Source organism: Netta rufina (assembly GCF_964035555.1).
Source record: "Netta rufina genome assembly, chromosome: 20".
Taxonomy (NCBI): domain Eukaryota; kingdom Metazoa; phylum Chordata; class Aves; order Anseriformes; family Anatidae; genus Netta; species Netta rufina.
In genome coordinates, this window is record NC_140144.1 from 1,525,481 (window position 1) to 1,548,806 (window position 23,326).

At 41.3% G+C, this 23,326-nt stretch overlaps 1 protein-coding gene across 3 annotated transcripts in view; it reads right to left on the reverse strand.

Moving 5' to 3' along the window:
* EXD3 (exonuclease 3'-5' domain containing 3) overlaps positions 1-23,326 on the reverse strand; it is a 295,919-nt gene that overhangs the window by 188,539 nt on the left and 84,054 nt on the right. For 2 of the 3 annotated variants that reach the window (XM_084299219.1, XM_084299221.1), the window contains exons 4-6: positions 14,899-14,963; positions 10,585-10,755; positions 9,099-9,266 (exon numbers count right to left, since the gene is read on the reverse strand). In XM_084299219.1, the coding sequence (XP_084155345.1) occupies positions 9,099-9,266; positions 10,585-10,755; positions 14,899-14,963 (404 nt within the window). The remainder of the gene's footprint in view (positions 1-9,098; positions 9,267-10,584; positions 10,756-14,898; positions 14,964-23,326) is intronic. The other variant, XM_084299220.1, reaches the window with a different exon arrangement.

Here is a 23,326-nt window from a genome sequence, read left to right on the forward strand (position 1 = left end):
GAGGGGAAACCTCAATAGTGTATATAAATTTCTGAGGGGAGGGTGTTGAGAGGATGGAGCCAGTTTCTCATCAGTTGTGCCCAGCAACAGGATGAGAGGCAACAGGCAAAAACTGAAGCACAAGAGGTTGCGGCTCAATATGAGGGGGCACTTCTTTACTGGGAGGGTGACAGAGCACTGGGACAGGTTGCCCAGAGAGGTTGGGGAGTCTCCTTCTCTGGAGATATTCAAACCCCACCTGGATGCCATCCTGTGCAAGGTGCTGTAGGTGATCCTGCTTGGCAGGGGGATTGGACTAGATGATCTTGAGAGGTCCCTTCCAACCTCAGCCATTCTGTGATTCTGTGAAATATATTAATATCTAACTGTACATTGCCTGGGAAGCACATAAACTAATTAGGATTTTAAGCTGTTAGCAGTGTTTAATTTCTGTATGTGTGAGAACACTTGGATCTCAAATAAAAAATAAGCATGCAATGACTTTCTTCAGTATAGTGCATTGTTCCAGTAAATGATGTAGTAAGAGCAAGGAGCCTTCTAACACATTTACATATTAGTACTAACATAACTGTTAACTATGTAACAAGGAGGCTTTAAACAAGTGTCCTTACGTGACCTAGCAAAAAGTTAGGCTGTGTTTTCCAAGATGGTTGAAACTTAAGTTTTATAGTGCTGCACCTCTGACCCTACTGCAGCATGCTTGTAACGCTAAACAACAGCCAAAGAAACAGAATATTTCATCAACATAGATCACAAATGCCTATTTATTCAGATGAGGATAAAAACAATAGGTTAGGCCTTACAGGAAAATTATTCTATTCAACAGGTTTGTCTGATATTGTTATTCATTTTGCTTTGAGAGAAAGACATCGTGAGTATGACGGTTGTGGTTTTTTAATTGTTTTTGTTTGAACGGTTACATGTTAGAATATGTAAACAAAGATAATAAAGTAAAAAATGCCTCCCTACCACCCTGCTTCCCCCCCACCCCCCAGATACAAACCTCACTGTTAACCCTCACTGCACGAAACCTTTACAGAAAAATTTAACAAGAAAAATAATCTAAGAGTGGGTAGGAGGCAGCAGAAACTGTGGATAGCATTATCTTTTTAAAAATGTACGCGTGTTTTACATCCACTGCATCAAGGACTGCATACAAAATCAAATAACCAACAGACATCACCTAAGTTCATTCTGACTGTCCAGCAGAATAACGATGCCCAGTTATCAGAGGGAATACTTTTTTTTTTTTATTTATTTACAAAACAAACACTGACTGTCCATGCTCGATCAAGAAGAGAAATTATGAGAAGAACTTTAAGTGACAAAACCAGGAACTAACATTAATATAAAGACTGTGTGATACAAATCAGATTTGAATAGAAAGTCACATAATAAAGTGTCAGCCCAGCTAATTCTGCAACAAATTTAATCTCTCACTCCAGACCTGATAACTAAGTCCACCAGTTTAAGGCCAAATGTGCTATTTTGCTCCACAAACATCCAGTACCTTTTCTCTCAAATTATCAGATTAACATCATAAAGTGCAAGCAGAGAAATTATTTTCAAGTGGTACACAAGCTGAATGTTGCTACTTCTGTTTTGGACTTGAATAAGGGTTTTGTGTCTCCAAAACTTCAACGGCTGATTTTTTTTCCCCTCTTCCCAGCTATCTCAGTTGGCCAAAAAAAAAAAAAAAAAAAAAAAAACCTCTCAAAACCTTGTTTCACCATTTGATCTCATTTGTGTATTTTATTAAACAAGTAATCTGTTAGTTTTAGCATGTAAGCCCACAGTTGTTTCCCTAATAGCTTTTTAATGTTCACAGGCATGTTCAGATTAACCTAATTGCAGAACTGTTATCTAAATGGCATAGTTTTGTCTCTATCTCTATTAACAGTATGGGTGACCTAATCAGATGAACACACACTGTGTTAGGCTAGGTTTACCTCTTTTGCTGGATGTGTATACTGCACTGCACAGGGTGGAGGGCAATGTCTATCCATGTAGCCAGCGTGTGGAGAAACGGCACCTTCCAAACCCCACTGTGGCAGACCGACCTCACACCACCACTGCTGCTACGGGCCAGAGGAACACTGTCCTGCCACCAACACTCACCCACTTCAAGCAATTCATATGAGCGGGTTTTTAACACCATTTTAACATCATCCACTTACAGCAGGTGGTGGAACAGTCAGACAAACTGCTGCTGGTGGACGGTGGCAATAGCCTCCTGCAGCGGAAGTGCCATCAGTAGCGGGGCAGCAGCCTTTCCCATGCACAAAGCGAAGCGTGGAAGGTGATGCCTGACCTGGACCTTAGGAACAAACAACCAGTCCGGATTGCAGGGTGCAGCTACATGAGCTGGCTGGCTGAATAGCGAGGACAACTTAGATAAAATCAGCATGTTTACAATAGGAATAATAAGCGAAGAGATATGAGTAACTGTAATAAAGATGAAAGTGCTTGGCAGCTGTGTCTGTGGTCTCAACTTTAGGCTATTTTAAGATTCTGTTTTGTTATTATCATGTTTTGAATTGTTTCACTCCACAAACAAGTTTTGTGTAAAACGACCCTATTTTTAACAGTCTGTTTATAGATGATAAAATCTCCAGAAAAGCAACACCTCATTCATAGACTCATTTTGTAGTTAGAAAACAAACACTTCAATTAGGCAGACAGCACACTCTAATTGAAATGCTGAGAATCCCCCTTCCCACCCAACAAACGTTTCCCCATATGCAATTGCACTGTCCAAGCTGTGCTAGAAGACTAGCCACGGTAGCTGGAAGCTAGCAGTCATGTTAGTCTAGCTACAGATCTTCAAACTTAGGTTGGAATGGCAAGGCATCCAAAATCCTGAACAGCAGATTCCTCCCTCACTTCACCAGCTGACAAACATAAGCAAAAAAACAGCTACAGCACAAGAACACTGAAAATCTCTAGTGAACTCCAATGTATCGTCAATTTATTAGGACAGTCTACCTGCCCTCCCTCAATCTATGAAAGAGAATGCGTTACAGTCCTGACAGGTGATTATGTGATACAAATAGTCTGTTCACAAAACTATTTCAAACAGAGGGAGTTCCTAGAATGCAATCTGATAAAAGCAAAGAAATAACACATACAAGTGTTTAACATATATTAATCCTGCCCCAGCCCTGGCCCCAAAGCTGGATCTCTCTTGCCTTTCATTCCCCAAACATACAGGGAACAGGTATACGATGAAGTCACTGCTTAGCAGTACGGGAAAAAAGGTGATGACCCATCATCTTATTCAAATCTCCTCAGTGTTTATGAGTCTTCTGATTGCTTTCAGGGAGCTTTAGATCATTCTTTAATTATGGGGAAAGGAAAAATCACGTTTGGACATTTTGTTGCTGTTTTGCTTACTGAGGATAAAGTCTCAAAAAATGCAATGAAGGAGGGTTGGATGCAGATGGGAAAGAATTCAAAGGTGGACAAAAATACTTTAATTTATGTCTAAAAAGTGTGGAGGTGCACTGACCACAGCATGGGGGAAGTTACACAAACTTGATGTATTCAGGCCAAGCAAGCCATGAACACCACAGCTGCCACTACACTGAGAGACCACTTTTCTAGTCATGCAACTGCAAAACCAAGAATATGAGAAAATGGTGACTGCTTCTAAGTGAACAATGCACCAATACCTGATTCTCTCTACTTGTTTTGAATGCATTTGGCTCTGTCTCATCTAAAAATGACTATTCTTTCCATATACAGTATGAAGCGCAGGAAGCCACACAAGATCTTATCTGCAAGGGCATGTGCACTTGGGTGGTGTCTACACTGACAATTTAGGCAATTTTCCCACGGTGGGGTTAGCATCAGAGGAATAACCTTTTGCTAGTAACGCTGCTTGGAGTGATGATGAGGGACAGACACAAATGGTTTCTGATGACTCCTGCATTACTTAGCCCTGCTGTAAGCAAGTTGAGACAACACAAAGGTAAATATGCCTCACTTACGGTAGTATTTCTAAACCAATGGTGAAGGAATTTCTGAAAACCCATAGAACAGACCAAACAACAGAGTGAGATTTGCAGAGGAGGATCCAATGTCATGTCTAAGACAAATCATGGTGATCAAAGTGTAGATACATAATAATGGTAGAAATAATTGAGTAAAAGGCACATCACTTATTAATCATTGGGAACATCTGTTTTGTGTTTTTGGAATCACTCCTTTCAAACTTGTCGCTAATCAACTTTGCTCAAACTCTCCCAATGCATCACTGCATAGTGTATGACATCAGGTTATATGTTTAATTACTTCCTGCTTAAAGAGCACACAATATACACAGCTGTCTTTGGGAAGATCTTCAGAAACAAGAAAACATGAGATTTACCAGGTCTGCTTTCAAGAGAGCCTGATCTTATTTTATAAGGGGTGAGACAGTCAAAAGTAGGTGGTGATGCATTAGTCATATGTAAAGAATTTTAGGAAGAAAGAGAGAAGTAGAAGTCAAGACTGGAATACGTGTGCATACAGGTGAAGGGAAAAGGGAACTAAAACAAACACTGCAGTGATTTGTCTTCCTCAGGTCACTCAAAGCAGTTTTAAACCTGGTTTAACTTGTCAGTGCACCCTCACAACTTAAAGATCCTCTACAGCACTGCCCAAGTTTCCTGTGTGCTCAGGCCACCCAGCTTCACCCGATTCTCCAGATCCAGACTCTCTGTATGAGTAGGTCTGATGCACATTGACACCTCTTCTCAGAGAGCTCTCTCCTTGCTTGACAAGAGCCCAGTATTAATTGCAGAGTACTACCATCTGAATTATTATTTCCCAGCAACATTCAAGCTCTTTCCCAACTACTTCAGCAGACAGATGCCAGCAGCAGAAAGTGGCTCCAGAAGATGTGGTGCTTGGGAACAGGTTATGGAGTTGTCTATGGCCTGCAGGTTGGCTACCTCTGTTCAAGTGGCAATGCATCTTGCAGACAATGTGCAACTAAAGCAGTAGATCAAGTTGATAAGAAAAGAGGCTGAGACTGACACCATCATCTTTGCATGAGAAACATCCCTTGTAACATTTTTCTTGGTTTCCATATGCAAATACCATATGAAATGAACAAACCTTTGCAATTTAAGTGTGGAATTGGAGAATGAAGCAAAATCAGAGACTTGTCACTGTCCTGAGAATAGCTCAAAAAGTTCACAGTGAAGAAATCTAAAATCTGAACATCCAGTATGGTGATCAGTCAATTTTCACACTGATATGTATTGACACATTTGCAAAAATATATGATGTGCACTCAAGCACCACTATGAAGTAGAACTATAAGCAATAGCACCCCTGAAACAGTGTTCAAAACATCGCTACAGAAAAAGATTAAGGTCATGTTGCTGATTGAGCTACGCATTTCCTGACCTTAACGTATTTGTATTCCTTTAAGATTAGTTCTTTGATCAGCTGCTCTTATCACCGAATTATCAAACTATTTCTGTATTAGTATGCAATGCCGACAAAAACTTTGTATTCTGTGTCTATGGAGTTTTTTCTGTGGCTACTCCAACTTATTTTATGACAAATTTTAACAACTGATTTTTTAAATAAGATAACCCACACTATTCAAATTGAAACAGCAAATATTTACTGAACTTAATATGAAGAATTCCTTCCCTATTTTTATAAATTAACAAATGAAACATTGGTAGAAAAATACACTCAGCTTTTGAAAACAGAGAAGTCAGAATGAGCAACAACAACTTGTTAAAAAGTAAATACTCCCTGTTGCACTAATAAGCTAGACCTGTGTTCTTGTTTATGAAACAAACAGATGAAGGGGGAAAGACACACTGGTAGTCACTGGCAGAGAGAAGTTGGAGTGGGAGCGCTCTCAGGAATATTTCTGGTTGTCAGAGGCTAAAAAGATTATTTATTGTTTCCTTCCTAAACCCAGCTCCACTGCCACCTGTTCAGAATTTACTATAAAGCTGTTAAACAAGACAAGAACTTTGATGCTGACTGTGAAAACAAGTTTCACTGTATCTGACCTGAGCAGCACTTACTACTGATCCAGAAGCAAAGGAATTTGATTTTTTTTAAGCACAGCTATCTTTTTACCTTTATAAGCTGTTTAAAAAAATGTAAATAAAATAACTCAGTGGACAATAGAGGGCATTCATTCCACAGAAAGACAGCCGCCACCCTTAGACATGAAATATCGCAGCACATTAAGTCATGAGACCCCGCTAATCAAAGCTGACAGGGCCCTGAATGTGATTTCTGCCGAGACTTAGCGATATCATGGGGCACTGAAGCATGCACAGCCTGCCAGACTGCCCCTGTTCATGTGACAATGGCTTTTATTCCCGAAAGAGGCCTGCGAGTGACAAGAGTCTCCTTTGTCTTTAGCCTCCCGCATTCGCAGTGCAAGAGAGGTTCATTCAACCAGCCCCAGACACTCTTTGAAAGGCTGAAGTGTAACATAAGATGACCATGAAACACTAGCTTGCCTTCTGCCTACCCCTCATTCTTCTCAAGCACAGCCTGGCCTATTCAGGGCCTCTTACAGACTCGCTCGCACTGCATTACCCCCGGTCTGCTGAATCCCCACATTGTCCAGGCCCCACCAGCAGCCATCGCCCTTCCCACAAAGCCATCCACCGTCACTTGGGGCTGCATGCCTGAGGAGCCACCGATGAAAGGCTGTGGTGCTGCCGGCCGCCCCGGTCCTGCCCAATGCACGGTGCCTCATGGCTGGCCTCAGCCTGCAGCCTCAGGGGTTCCCAACCCACCCTAAGAGGAGATGAAGACACAGGTATTTCAGATGGAACTGCCCGTATTTCCAATGGAGCTGCCCAGACATGGACATTACAACCCCTCTGTCTGCCCCTCTAAAATAGGAGTTTTCATGTTCTGTGAGCCATGAGGAGAGGACTCAGAAGCGCTCTTCACTGCTCTGGAGTGTCATGTAAGGCCCCACACCATATTACTCCAGCAGCTGCAAACCCCATTCACAAAAGAATGGATGAAAACACCAAAGTTGCCAGACACCTCCAAAGAAACCCCACTTTTATGTCCCTGGTTTTTATTCTAATTGCCACTTCATCAGTTTGTTCTATGTCATGGGAGAAATACTGCCATCCTCTGGCCAGCTAACTCAATCCCACATCTCAATAAGGTGCCTCCTAAAAACAGCTACTCTTTTATGCTACTATATTTGACTAAAAGATTACCTCCACCTGCACCATCTTCCAACAAATGTACCACTGTCTCCACACATATTATAATCTTTCTTCTCATTATGAACTGACAGCCCCACAACACTTGCACACTGACACATGGAAGGTCTACCACTATGGGAGGCTGCACTCCGGCTCATGAGCAAGAAGCAGCAGCTTATCTCAACTGCAGAACTTTAGGCTGGTATGATTAACAATCTGGTTCAGCTTCTGCCCAGTTCTGCTATTAACATGGAGTTAGTACAGGCAGGCCCAGATGAGCTTCAGAAATACATAACTGCCATGCCTGTTCACAGGGAACTCTGGGATCTTGTTTTCTGAAGTGATCTTTCTCCAAAACTTTTGTGAGGGAAAGGAATGTCAACACATGGATCAAAGCTGTGGACTTCTAGGATTCAAACACAATAGAATAAAATGCATCAAAATAGTTAAATGGAATAATGAATAATCTAGAATAAGTTTGGTGCCTTATAATAAATGTGGCATGTGGGTCAAAAAACAAATAATAAGAGCAAGGAATTATAAGGACTTCTGTCCTCTTAGATGAGCACGAGCGAAAAAACTTGCACTTGAACATGCCTTACTGTCCCAGCTGAAAGGTGGGGAAGAACAGGAAGAAAAGACAGGCCAGAGTCCATTGTAAATGTTCAGAGCCCTAGCTCCATTTTTGCTCCTTTTTTTTTTTTTTTGGGGGGGGGGTTAGTTGCTGTGAATTTAGGTATGATCAGTCCCCAAGGGGAATAAAAGATTTCTTGTTATTCTTGAAGATAATCCTGTTCATCCTTCTGGCAACAAAACAACGCTAGAAGAAAGTCATGGCTGAGGGTAATCACAAATTGAGCTTTCCTGTTCTTCACACTTGGAATGACTAGCAAATCAGCTTTTCTGTGGACGAAAGAACTGAAAAACAAATTCCACCAAAAATTTGGAGCTTTCCAAAACCAGATCTAGAAAGAACTGCATTTCTAAAAGACAATAATAAATATCTTTGAAGACATGGATTTAAAAATCACACTTAAATATAGTCAAATAATATACTTTTGTTAGGATTTTCAAACACTCACGACTTACTGAGCAAGAAAGTATACTTCAAGTAGCTAACTATAAACTTCTAATCACACATTAAATAGCTTATTTTCTATTTTCAAAAAATCAGAAATAATGGAATTCTACGACCTTACTTTGTAATTGAGCTTTAGTGAAGAATAGGACTTATAAAAATGCTATTTGATGTTTTTCTTTTTTTTTTTTTTTTTTAATTAACAGTATTGTATTTTGTTCCTGAAAACACTCTCAAGGATATCAGCAAATGGTGATACCAGAGATGCTATAAGAAACCTAAACTACAGGGTGAATATACCAAATCCTGGTTTTAGCGAACTTCTGCCAGTGTCAGTCACTCAAACTCAAATACATGAGTAATAACACATACACATAAGATTCCTCAAGCTGAGAACCTTTTGCTTATATGTGGGAGTAGAAATTTTCTAACCCCTTCTCGCTGCAGGCAGACTGGAGATAGCACAGCAGGTCTATGACCAACTACTAAAATCCCTTCTTTTCTTGCCAATGACAAGGAAGAAAAAACCGAATACATCTATCCTCTTAGATTCTCCAAATTAAACCCTATTAACCTATTACTTTCAAAGGTCAAAAAAGGGTTAGAGGAAGGACTCACTAGTATTCTGTATTCAGTGATTTGAAAAAATTAGGTTGAACACAGTCTACTCTTGTACATAAGAAGACCATGCTAAGCAGTACCATTCACAGTGTGCAGCTGCTGTGATGAAATGGAATTCACATTGAAATGCATCCAAAAAAGGACACAGACCTTAACAGAGAACTAGAGAGCCGGGAAGGTAAATTTATTTGAAAGACATGACCCACCTCTTTGTAATCGCCCCTGTGATAAAGATGACTGACATGTCCAAGCAAATAGTTCCGGTCTGCTGTATGGAGCTGGTAAATGCTAATCAGAGGGTCAAGAAGATTAGCTGGGCACTGGGCTAGTATTCTGAGTACGCGGGTCTGCAGCTTCTTCAGCTTCATGCCAGACTATTTTAAAAAAAAAAGAAAAAAAGAAAAAAAGAAATCAAACACAGATTTAGTAAAGATGGCTACAATTCAATGGCAGTTGAAAATGCAGCTTGTTTAAACAGTGGAAGAAGCCAATTTCTTGGGAAGGGATTCTCCAATTTCCCCATGGAGTCTGCAAGCAGAAATCAGAACAATATGATACACATTTTTTTCACAGCATCCAATTTAAAAACATTAAATGTTTGCAGGATAATTCTGGAAAAGGCATATGGCCTTGTGCAAAAGTAAAATACGAAACTGGAAAAATGCCCTCTTTTACTAACACAGCTATTTAGAAATTCTCCCCTCTAGTTCCCAGAAGAAATTCTTTGAATCCAGCAACTCCCCTCAAGGGACATCTCACCTATCAAGGCTAAGAATTCAGCTTTCATTCCCAGGCTTGCTCCTGGGTGCAGGAACAACAGGAAAAGCAAAAGCATTGTAGCAAGATGCACAGACACAAGTATTAATCCTTGTGTTCTTATATGACCATTTTCTTATGACACAGGAATTTCAGTGTCAGTAGCATTTCACTGCACTTTGCAGATACTGTAATGGTAATGCTCTTTGAGAATCTAAATACAGCTCAAAGTCTTAAAAGAACCACTTGGAAGAATGGGAAATGAAACAACACATATAAAAGTGTGTAAAGTAAAATTGTTAAAGTAAAAGTGTAAGCAGTTCAGAGGTAAAACCATATAAAAAAGGAAAATCCTGGTAGGTCAGAATACACGAAGGCATAAGGAATGGCAAACATTAGGATGTAAAATCTGATGACCCAAAATTACAAAGCGAATCATTCAGCCGCTGAAAAGTCGTACTGTTACCATTTTCTGCATTCCCAATGATAAAAGCTCCCCACCAGATGGTAAGAGTTAAGCAATCATACGGTAACTGGCTTCTATTTGCAGAACTGGAAGAATATGCAGAGCAGATTACTGCAGTTGGGTTTATCCTGACAGCAGCGATGTGAGTTCCAGTGGGAAAGCCTCCAGTAAAGCAAAGGCTGTAAGACTGATGCTTGATCAAAGTGGTTTGATCTGGAAAGATGGAAATCCCAGCTTGGAAGGGGAAACAGAGGTCTCACATCATAGTTTCTAATGTTATTTCATTTTCAGGCCAGCATCACTAGATCGCAACATCTCAGTAAGAATTTCACACCTTGTCACGCTGCCTTTCTGTGAGGCTGCAGAGAAGACACTAGACTACAGAATGAAGTGAAATTGGGAACACTTGAGGGATATCAAAATCAATTGCCCTCTCCTTTCCCCAGGCTCTCTTGCTCTCATTTTCTAACCTGTTGAACAGCAGGATGCTCTTTCATCCAAAGCTGCAACTCACTGGTGATGTAATACCCAAGGGAATGCCCTTTCCCCTTCCAATCGGTGCTGCTCTCCAGTATGTCCAGGAGTCCTGCCAATGGGTCTTCCAGTCCTGCAAAGCCCCGCCTGATTTCTTCCTTGAGCTGCTGAGATACAAAACCACATTGTCATGTACAAAAAGATTAGTGAATCCTCCCTTCCCCCGGCTGTACACAAAGCTTTATTTTTTTTAATTTAATCTATTCAGAGAGGTAACTGTTGCTATTCAGCCACCATCCACGCCTCCAGTGACTTTTCATGTCATTACAGATTCCTTCATGGCTCACTGCACCTCAAACCCAATGGGAAAAGCAGCAATTGTCCACACTAATTATCCCATAAAGACAGAGAAGTTGTTCCGTGAAACAGACAAAGGGGCTTGGGATTTGGGGGAGGGGCAGAAAAGAAGTGAGCTGGAAAAAGGGTGTTATTAAGAAAATAGTGATACTGAAGGTAGATAACTGGGCTCAAAAACCTACTCATCTTCTAAGAGACATGCAAGTAATAACTCAGATAAGCCCCTCCTCCTGTACCACAAATTTTCATATTTGACCTTATATCCACTTCAGCCACAATGGCTCCTCAATATTTGGGAGTACTGAAATAGTTCGGGTTTTACATACAGGAATAAAAAGAAAGGAAGATCCAAGTTCACAATCTGTCATATTGCAATACTATAAATGTAAATCCATTCTTTGCTCGAAACCAATCTGAGCAAGGTATTTGCTGTAGGCTGCCTGCTGCCTCCACACGGCAGGCACTGCACACCTCAGCAGAACTAAAGGCTATAGGAAGGGGCTTGGAACTTGGGAAAGAACCACGCCATAAATCTAAGGAATCCCAGGGTGATGTGTTTAGAAATGTGCAGGAATTGTACACTCACTTTGTGAATGTTAATAGGCTACTTACTACCCATCTGGTAGAAGTGATAAATTAGCAGTACTGAGCAATATCTTTATAATGTTTACATTAGAAGTAGTTTCCAAGGTGCTCGGAGGGTTGGCAGGGTGAAGAAGTGGCATCCTTCAGTACCCACACAGGACCTTTCACTGCATGGTACATGTACTGGCATGGAGCAAGGCAAAAGCAGAGACAGAAAACAAGAAATCACTAAGAGCAGCTGCTCTCTTTCTTTTCTGGCTAAAAAGCAAAATCCAAAAGATGCTCATTCCTGCCTGCAGCCAGCACTTGTAATTTACTGTATATGATGGCTTCAGTCATGGCTTCCAATGGAAACAACATAAAGTTTGAAGAATGGCATGAAAAAAAACAAAAGAAAATCTACAGAAAATTTGCCAATGAATTTGTTCTTTTTTTATTCATCAACAATATTTACTGGAAGACAGTTATTTTCCATAATGTCTTTCATGTTGGGAAAAACCACAAAACCTATCAGTTATGACAGAAATGGTTTCCTTCTCACTAGATTATCAAATGCAGTAAGAAAAAGCTGATGACTAACAAAGATGTGACTTTAGATAACAGTTTTCTCCCTGTAAGTACGTTTCACTGTGGTAAGAATTTGCAATGTTAAACATAGGGCTCCAACTTTACTGCAAGATTCTGCAGAAGGAGAAGGCAAGATCTTATCCAACCACAAATATCCAACACAGCAGCCAAAGGAAAACAAAGCAACTGGCCAACTGAATTGCACTGTTTATAAATGGCCTCTCTTTTTTTCTTTTTTTTCCCCAAAGCCCCACTTCAGCACATTTAGACTGAACAAGAGCTTTCACCACACCACTCAGCTCCTCCTTCAGCTGGAACCAGAGCCTGGGCTTTGGCAGGATGGTTGCCAGCAGACACCACGTCCTGCAAAAGCCCAAGTCTGCTTTCACATGCAGAGCATCTCCAAACACTTACACAACTGGCAAGAGTATTGACAACACATCTAGGCTTAGTCCTGAATTCCTATCTGCTCCACTTTTAAACAGGGGCAAAGCCTTCTCCAAAACTTCCTAACAATCTGAAGACTTCAATTATGATATGTGTTGTTTGAGGGGAAATAACCAACCAATGAAAAAAATAAAAATAAAAACACATGAGACACCTAAATCAGATAGGAAAGAGTGCTGTGCTGCCTGGCTCCTGTCTCTGCCAGAAAAGGATTCCTCTTAAACATGTAATTGCCATTTCCATTTCAATTGATTCCCATGGCAGGGAATATTCCTTGGGGGATTTCTACAGCCTGACAGATCATGGGAATAGGAAAATTTTGCTGATGTTCAAACTACACACTCCTTCATTCTGTTTTGATCCCTTATTTCACAGCTCAGGGCAGTGTGCTGATGCATCTATTATTGCAAAACTATCATTCTTATGTAGAAAATGATTACTTCCTATAACCATGTTCCAGGACTGAGGTCACATCAGGGACAGGTACCCTCTTTCTGATGATGTGCACTGATTTGAGACTGACAGGCATCATCTAATGGAGATGACTGATTCACACGAGTTAATAGACAGTATTGACTTACACTCCCACACAGCAAAAGGCAAAGCAGCTCTCTGCCATTTAAATGTCAATGAAGCAGGCGGTGCTCTATTTAAGTCAACTTCCCTCATTTATTTTAACTGGAATGTCAGATACTGATGTGCTTAGGACAAGAGCAGCACAAGGCACTGAGTTACACGCAGAGGGTAGCGCAGCAGGTACTCCTGAAAAAAGTGCATTGCTGTGGGTGCACACCTGAAGATCAGGGCATCTTAGTGCTAGTGTGACAGGTACATGTCAGAAACTACTGGGGACATTCGTCCTGGGCTCCCCACCTTAGAACCAGCTGCTGCTGTGCCACCGCCTGATCTCACTGTGCCGCTTCCTTATCTCTCCAAAATTACTTTCCTCCTGCTTCAGAAACACATCCCCTGGGCTCCGAGCCGTGGTGCTGCCCACACCTGCAGGCAGGCAGCACAGGCTGAAGGACAGGCACTAAGAGGACAGGGCCTGCCCTGCTGTGAAGCCTCAGCACGCATGCTCTGCAAAACCTTTACTGGGGTGATCAGTCCAGAAGCAAGCAAACTCAATGAGCGGAGCTGCCAGCATGACTCATGGGGATCCTCAAGCTTTTCCACCCTCAGCAGAAAAGCTGCGGTGCTCTCTGCCCAAGGACACATCGATGGGATGCTTTGTCTTTTTCAGAATATTTTTCTTCACAATCCACACACATCCCAGGGTATACAGCATAGAGATTTTGATGATTATTTCCTACTGTTGTTCTGCGGGATTAACTTCCCTCAAGACCTAACTAATACTATTTTTTTCCTCTAACTCTAACAAAACTTGATAGAAAGCTCAAAGCTTCCAAGTTGCTGAGCTCAAGTTTATGTCAGTGACGGGCTTTGGAAAGGCACCTCTCACACTGGGTTTCCAGTTGTTTAATTATTCAGGCTGGGAACCACAGACTGTAATCAGTAATGGAAAGTCTCAGTGCACCAGACAAGGACAATGACCAAACACTTCAGATACCTAGGATGGAGCACGTACATCAACATAGCCATGGCAGCCGTTTCACATAGGGAACATTCCACAGCTACATGGTGAGCTGCTGGCTCTGGGGTCTTTTAGAAATGAACATTTCTTCTATGAACATGCCTGAACAGCACAGAGTTAAACATGGGAAACTCACCACCAAGCGGATACATCTAGTGTTTTTGTTAGTTTGCAAGCACCCAAATTTAGATGAAGTCTATTTTACTCCCTCTGAGAAATCTCCACGTAGAGCCCATAGGGTGCTGTATAAAAATATATCACTAATTTTAGAGAGGCAATATAAGTTGCATTCACCACTCTAAAAGGCAAAACCAAACCAAACCAAAAAAAGGGTAAAAAAAAATCCTGAGCACAAAGGTTTTGATATCATTCCACTTGGCAAAATGCACTTTAATGCACTTTTTCTATTGATTTCAACCCTTATTTTTTCAGCTACTAGAAATATTCTTCCTTCTTCCTCAAGACACTCACTTTAATGGATAAAAACATGTTCTAAAGTAAACAAAAGCAACTTTGATTTTTTTTTCGCCTGTAACTCAGCCGTGTAAACTTCATCTCTTTTATAGGAATCCCTTCACTGCTTCACATCACACAGAGCTACCTTTTCACTTCTTGCTGCAAATGCACAGGCTCTTTCCCTGTGTGCTGGAACTGAAAGCAATCATGAAGAATTGCTGGTCTGACCTAAGCATTCTGTGTCTGGACATGCTCTGCATGCAGTTATTAACCACAGCGAGGAGGGGAGGCTACACAGCCTTACCTTCTTCATCTCTTTCTTTGTCCAGAGAAGCTGGATTGTTTTCAGCAGTAGGAGTGGGTCCTGGCCTGGAGGAGGGGGAAGAAAGAGAGAGAAGGAGAGAGAGAAAAGGGGGAGAAAAACAAAACAAAACAGATTTATTGGCTCTGTACAGGCAGCCTAGACACACTGGTGCATTGTTTGACTGAAGAGAAATCAGCTACTCTGTGCCACTGTGTTTGAAACTACCAACCTTCCAACTGTCAGTCAGGATTAAAGTGCTAAAACCCCTCACTCTGAGATCCTAACAAAATAACAGACACCATCCATGCACGGCTTTAACTAAACACCCACACTGGCTCAAATACTGAAAAGCTATATCAGTGCATTTACAACTAAATCATGCTGCTGCTATGCATCAAATACAGCCACAGTGGTGTCCTCGTCAGCTCTCTCTTCTTAATATTAAAACAAAACAGTCCCAGAAGAGTAAGCCTTTCGCAGCCTGTAAAGGAATTATCAATACGCACAAACTTTTAACGAAATGGCTCTAACATGCAAATCTCATTGCACCCTGTGGATGGCAGAGGCAGTGGGTGACTTTTTGGGGGAGCTAAGCTCTGCTTGTCCAGCCCTGGCGAGCAGGAGTCAAACTCGCCCATGTCAGCCTGGGAGCAGGCTGTGCTTTGACAGCATGCAGCTGAGGTGGTGCTTGAGGAAGGAGGAAAGGTGAAACATTGCTGGGATTAGTGTCAAGCATAAAAAATAAAGGGTGGTCAAATGTTTCAGAAGAAGGTTGTTTGGAATTACTCTCTTTTTCTTTTTACCTAGGTATACGAAAACTGGCATTGGTTGTTATTTCCTACCTACTATTATTCATCATAACAATATTATTCATCATATCATTATTTCTGAATTAAATGCTTAGGAATATTTAATTTTAAAAGCAGTAACATTTTAATACCTGGTTCTATTTAATTCATGGTCATTTACTTAAAAACTTTGACTCACAATATTCTGAATGGAAATCTTCTACTGGTATCAACAGTTTAAACATGAAGAGTGAATCTGAAAATCTACAAGTTCTCAAAAAACACTCCTCACACATATAGTGCACCTCTACTTATGTTTTCACAAAGCCAAAAGAAAAATGTTCAACTGAAAAGGAAACATCCTTTAAATCACCTTCTGCCTTCTACAGTTCCTAAATAACTTGTTTCAAAATGCTAGGTTTCTCATTTAGTATCCTGTCTCACTTCATATTTCAGGTCACAAAAAGCTACTTCAACTGTGAAAAGCTCTCCCTCATCCAACTCAACTCTGAAGCACAGTATTTAAAAAATATTTTAAGTAGCAAACTGATTATTGGTTGAGCCAGGAAAATGATAACATTTTTATTATCCACTAACCTCTGGGAAACACCAGCCAAATTGAAAATGCCACATTTACAATTCATAAGATACTATTTTCTCTCATCTCTTGCTGCTCTGAAATCTTGAACTCTCTGAACACTGGCTGTTGTCAGCTACTGCCTCTTCTTTGGAAAAAGGAAAGTCTCTTTTTACAAGAAAACAGAAAAAAATCCAGATCCCTTTTCCCCACAAAATTAGCAACTAACAGTGAAATTCAGCCCGTGTGTGTGTGTGTGCATATATACGCTCTCCACTTGGCCCAACTCCCAAAGAAATTTATACACACAGGGAAAAAAAAAGAATGCAGCCCAGTGTGTAACCAAATACACTGTAAATCTGAACTCCAATTAATGCAGCGAACAAGCTGGAATGATACAGGAAATGAGAGCAGTTAGGAAAGCAGTGTTTCACTTCAGATACAGCCAATAATTCAACTGGTTAAAATGCTTTCTAAACCTCAATCAACAAAACAAGCCCTGCTCTTACGTGATTTTTTCCTACCTTACCTCCCTGTTGCTGAAATCCAACCTCGCCCTTATTTCAATACACACTCGCATGAAAACCATCCCTCCAGTCACTTTTAAACACTTCAGTATCTTGCCAGCATGCTACTGTGCAGGCACAGGTGAATGGGAAACGGCGTTGCCCATCCCTCCTGTGCCCTGGGAGTAGAAGTACCCCCAGCAGGGTGACTTCCCTACGGTGCTGGGGCAGCCAGGGCTGGGGAGCAGAGCCCCTCTCGCCTGCAGCTGCTCCTCTGGCTGCTCGGCCACACGTGAAGTGCTCGCTCCTGCGCTTCCTTGTGGATAATGGGGAGGCATCTCCCAGGTGATTCTCCAGAGCGGGGATTACACAAGGAAAGAAAGTACCGAAACAGTACTGCAGCATGCTGATGTCCAAATGGTTTGGTCTCTTCCCTTACCAGGCAAAACCTTGGAAGTACCTGGGGATGAAACATGGTCAGAGGCTCTATGTAACAAACAACTGGCAAGCAGACACTGCTAGAGCCAAACAAATGAGAGCACAAAGCACCACTCTTCTTTTGCCAGCCCCACCAGAGGGGAAAGCCGCTATAGTTCACACTGGACATTGAGCTGTTCTACCTTGCAACCTCAAGCTAGGAAAGAAGATGTAGATGGGAAGGTCTGCATCATTTTGTCTGCTGAAAAAAATGCTCTTTTCATGCTCCAGCAGGATCTCTCTGGGGACTGGACTCCCCCCTTAGCTCTCCAGGCACCCAGCTCTCCAGGCACCCAGAAAGAGTGAGAACTGTCTTTGGCAGTAACAGTACTGTTAAGCTCCCATCGGAATACCAGACAAGATCCTGCTCACCCACATCTGAGAAAGGACTGAAGAAACAGCAGGAAACTAATGCCAGGATATCCAAGGATGAGGGACAAGGGCCTTATGAAGAGTTTCATAAGCTTTCCAGAGCAAATGGGGAGAGCTTGCTCAATGCAAAAGGGAGCGAGAAAGAAATAGAAGGGAAGAAAGAACAAAGTAAAGTATCTGAAAACCAAATGGTCATAACTGAACCACAAATGCATCTGGGCTCAAATCAGGGGACAAGAACAAGAAAATGATTGGATCAACCTCCAGCCACAGCTGTAGGAGCAAGAAACAGCAATTACTAAGATAAAGATTGATAGGCATATTAACATGATAACAGAACAGTGTTTGCAAAAGCAAGGATAGGTCCTGGAGGCCAGAAAAATACCTTCTACATATCAAAAACATCAAGAATCTTTCTTTTTGAAGAAAAGTTAACCCCATTCAGTTCCGAGATCAAGCTTGAAGACGAAGCCCTTAGTCTGACATTGATCTTTTGCTGCTCCAAAGAAAGGGAGTTGGAACCATTAAACATCTAGTAGAGCTTCACCAAAACAAGATTACAACACTTTGGTGGAGGTTGCAGAGACACATCTACACATACTCCATCAAGGCACAAATGATGTAGATTTTTTTTCATATGATAGTTTCTCTAAATATGTTCATGAATTTTATTTATTTTAAAGATATTAACATATTTCCTTTTAATATTTTTCATTACAAAAATACATTTTCTCTGCCCTGAATCTGGTACCAAAATTGAAGGAGATGGTAAATCAGATCTTTTCCAGTTCTCAATATCTGTGGTTACATTTCAAAACCATATAAACCACAAGGCTTATATTTTTGAGTTAGAAAAGTGTCTTTGAGGAAAGCCATAAACTGCTTTCTGTTCATTCTCTCTTTTTCCTTTGTACATAGATCACTCAAAACCTGCTGTGATCACAACAAAAAATGTGCCTGCAGGCTGGTGAGGTAAAGCAGTGGTTTTGCTATTGCATCCTTGCAAAATTCTGCTGTATTATTCACCAGTTCTGCTGAAATGCCCTGGCAAGACAAATCCACTTTCTTACTGAGGCTACTTGTGTGTCTCACATAGGGAAAGTGAGACATCAAACCCCAGAGGAAGAATTTACCAGTGAAAAATCTCTCAACACTTTTGCTTTGTGTCAAAAGCCATTGAACACCCCATGGCATGAGACCTGGAAGAATTACAGTCAATGAATTAAGAGATACAGAATGTAAAAAGTAAAAGCAAAAAAGGAAAAACAAACAAACAAATAAATAAAGGAAAAGGGGATTATGTGATTGAAATGCAGGAACATACTAGGTAGTCAATTGCAGCTGAAATTCCTGGATAGGAAGTACAAGGAAGGTCAAGACTAATATGCAAATGCTTAAACCTTCTCTAGGCAGACAGCTTACACCTTTGCCTTGAAAATTAACAGGATTTTAATAAATGTTTAATGAAATATACAACAAAATATGCAAAATGTACAATACCCCTCTAAACAATCAGTTAATTTTTAGTACTATCCATTGTTTTGTGAGCCCCTGCAATAGATCCCTGAAAACCATCTTCTGTGAAAAGTCTCATCAATCTGCAAAAACATTTGAGATATTTTTCTGAAAAGAAAACAACGGTTCCAGACATTTCCATGTCAACAGAAATGCACCTAGTCGGTTTGCACTTAAGAATAAAGATCTATAGATGTACAGGCAATCTACAAACTGGCAGAGGGAGAGGAGTGAGCAGAGCGATATTCAGCAACCCCCTGTTTCAGCAGTGTCACAGGTTATTTAAATGTCATGACTGAAACAGAAATCCAATGAATAGTATACTACATGGATTAAGAATTAAACAAAATCTGTTATCAAAATCTACTTTGCCTCATTTTTTTTCCAGAAAAGCGTCTGTGGCTCATATCAAATGCGTGCTGGATTTGTAGAAGAGAAGGCTAATAGGGAACAGAAACGCCACTTCGATGATGCAAAAAACAAACAGAAACATTCTCTTCAGACACACGTTCAATCTCTAAGAACAAGCTGACTTAACTGAAAAACAAAATTCCTCAATAGGAAATTTTAGATTTTCACACATTCTAAGTGTTTTTATTGTACCCACTTTTAATGAGTGCACACAACATAAACATTCCAAACTTGTTTAAATATTTTTGAACTTCAGAAAATGATTCCATATGGAATTTCTCCTGCCTATCTAAAATAATATTTGAAATATACCAAAACAATTTTTAGAATATACAGGTACTATATAATACACATTGTGAAATTCTGTGTTCTGTGTTGTATTAAAAAAAAAAAAAAGAAAAAAAAAAGATAACCTATGAGAAAGTAGATACAATAAAGAATAAAGATACAGAAGGTAAAATGCTGTATTATTTTTAAAAAGCATGTTATATGCACTGCGTATTAGCCAGTGGGAAATGGGAGCGACATTCTTCTTTTGCTTTGTAGGAGGTTTTTTTCATAAATTTGTTCTTACCTGAATTTATCATAGAGTGTGGGGAGAGATACTTAACACGGTACACAACCAGTGGAGTAGGTAAAGATATCATAAAACTAGAATTTACGGTCACCTGTCAAAATAGATATTTTAACTTTCTTAAAAAAAAAAAAAAGCAGAAGAACTGGGATCATGTTACTGCAACACTCTGGTTCAGCCACGATGTCCCAGACCCACCTTTCAAGAGAGGCTCCATGGTGTGTCAGCAACACTAGCAGGAGATGAGGCCTCCAACACACCTATGAATGAAACGGGGAAATCTTCCCCAAACCATTGAGACATTCACACAACAAGAGGTCCCGTGCCCACAGTGCCCCTAGGAAGCATGCTCCCAAGGGCACGTTCCCTGCTCAGCTTCAGCAGCTTCCTGCTTTTCCCTGCTCCTTTTGCAGTAATTGCCATGTTTCAGCCTGGGTGCATCCAGCTCAAAGATGACCTGACAGCCAGGCTAATGCAGCAATCGACCTTCCTCAGTTTCAGAGGCAGGACCAGCAAAGGGGAGTCAACACATCAGAAGCTGCAGAAGCCATGAGCAGGACTTAGTATTCTGACGCAGAGCTGACCAGACCTTGGTGGATGCAACATCCTGAGCAGCAGGGTGGCAGCAATCTATGCCCTTCGCACTGATCCATTCTGTATTTCTTACTGAGAACATGTGTTCTAAATGACTTTTAATGGCAGAGCCACAATTTGCCCTTATTTTTCCAAAGAGTGACAAGGACTGTAGTTCCTTGTTCATCCACAATGAAATGCAACCTCTGCTTACTTTGCATTCATGTGGGTACAAGAGCACAGCTGGGACAGCCACCATCTTCTGCAAATCCAAAGTCTTTTTTTCACCATTCTCATTCAGTTCTTTTTCAGAATATAATATCACAAAGGATTTTGCTCAACAGACACAACGCTGTACCAAGTTAAGTTATAGGTGTGGGTGAGGAGAAGTAATAAAACCACATTTTTCCCCAGTATGAACTCTCCCCATAAAGAATGAAAAATCAGACAACTCAGCTAGCAGCCAGAAAGGCAGAGTTCCAAACAGCTGAGAAACCATGCTAGCAAGACTGGTGCCAAAACAAGGGCAGTGCCTACCATGCAGCTGCCATGTTTGCTCTCTCTTCCTGCTGCACCTCCATGCCCCAACACTGATGATGCTCCTGTGAGGTCAGGGACCACCGTATGCTATGGCTGTGGGGCTCGCACTTATCTTGGGCACGTGAGTATCTGTGGATGCTGCTGAAGCACTTGGGAACCAGTGCCCACGGTACTTCCCCCAGAGTTAGAGCTCAACCAACACACTGCAAGGGATTGGAATGAGAGCATGGATCTGTTGAAGGCAACACACTCTGGGCACCCCACGCACAGCTAAAAGCCTCTCCTGGGAGCCAGTTTGGGAAATTCTCTTTCTGCAGAGCCTGGAAGGAAGCCTGCTGCTCTAAGCATTTGGGCTCAGGTTCACAGCAGCAAATACCAGCACTTCCTAAAGGTCTTCCTTTAACAGCACTTCCTAAAGCTCTTCTCTTCCTCTCGCTGTCCTGGCTGTACCTCACTGTTCCTAGCTGACATATGAGCCTCTGTCATGGAGGCAGCAGGGAAAATGCGCCATCAGCTGCCTGGTAAATGTCCACACCATCTCCTGTTCAGATCTGCAAATTCCCCTTATTGAGGATGGACTTCCAATGCATCCTTCTCCTCCCCTGCACATTACTTTGAAATGTAAATTAGAATTATCCTGAGGACAGGGAGGTTTTACAATCACAAGAGTGCCCACTCCTATTTCAGATGCACCTGCACCAAAGGGGTTGTAGGCTCTTTAACACTTTCTCATGGCAGAGTCTCTATCTTAGCAGAAATGGATATTTCCAGGAATGATAGCAGTTCACTTCCAAGCACACTATGACTAAGGGGTAACCACTCAGTGATTCATCTGAATCCCTACCAGCTGCAGTCAGTAGATTCCCACTAAGAATAAAAGCTCCCCAGAGCTATTTGCTTACAGGGAAAGGTCGACTGTACCAGTGTCTGCAGACAGGCAGAGGAATGCTGCCATAAGAGCCCAACCAATTTAAATGTTAATTATATCCCACCACTGAAATCTCCAGTGCAAAATTTACAAGAGGATCAAATGTCACAAAACTATTTCATTTCAGAAGCAATAAATTGCTTCGCTTTAGCACAATTTCCAGAGTTCCAAAACACACTCAGCATGCCCAGCCACCATTCCTTAAATGCGTCTCCCACAAAAGACAAATATGCTTTTTAAAGGTACAACTATGTTGGTTTAGCTGAATTCAAACAATAAGGCAACGAAGCAACAACATGGAGAGGGTCCGTCTGAATAAGGTATGTCTGGCTCACTCCAGCCTTTGGCTCAGTTTCCAATTTTAGCTACAGCTTTCTAATCGACAGAGCTTTGAACTTCACCGCACAGAAGGCTTCAGATCTCAAAAGGGAAGCAACCACACGCAGCTACTGCAGTCTTAAAAGCTCCATACAGCACGCACCTCCCCTATAATTTTAGCATTAAAGATTTAGCCCTTTGGGAGGTCTGTGAGTCTAGGTTCACCAAAGGAAAAGAATTCATTGCATGTCCCTCCAGTTCTTCATTCACACATTTGGATTCACCTTCTGCAGCCCATGGAAGTATCTGCATCAGACAGGAAGAAAAAAAAAGGAGATTAAAAAAAAAAGAACAAAACCAAGCAAGCTCATCACTTGTAGTCTCCTGATTATGAACATCAGCTCATTTTCAGTAGCCAGAATTTGCATTTAACAAGAACGGTTCCTTACTCCTGAGCTTGTTGACCAGCTGTGACTGTTTCTGACGCTCTTCTTCCAGCCCTGGCAGCCTCTTATACGATGGTCTTTGTCTCCTGCTTACCAGAGAAGAGCAGGTCTGTAGGCACCGCGCATGGGCCCTGGCTGGACAGTTCCTGCCGTGTCGCTACAGCAGATAAAGTGCCCCTGGCTGGAATCATTACCTTCACCAAACGTGAAATTCATTTCACGTTGCCTTCACCAAACACACCACCACAACGTTGTGCTCCATGCAACAACTAGAACTGCAAAATCAGTTTATGCTTTGGTTCATAGGCCAGACTGAAAAGTTAGGTTCCCCCAGAAGTTTTTTCTTCATATGAAAAGCACAGGGGAAAGTTTCTATTTAATTAAAGTTTCTATTTAATTAAAA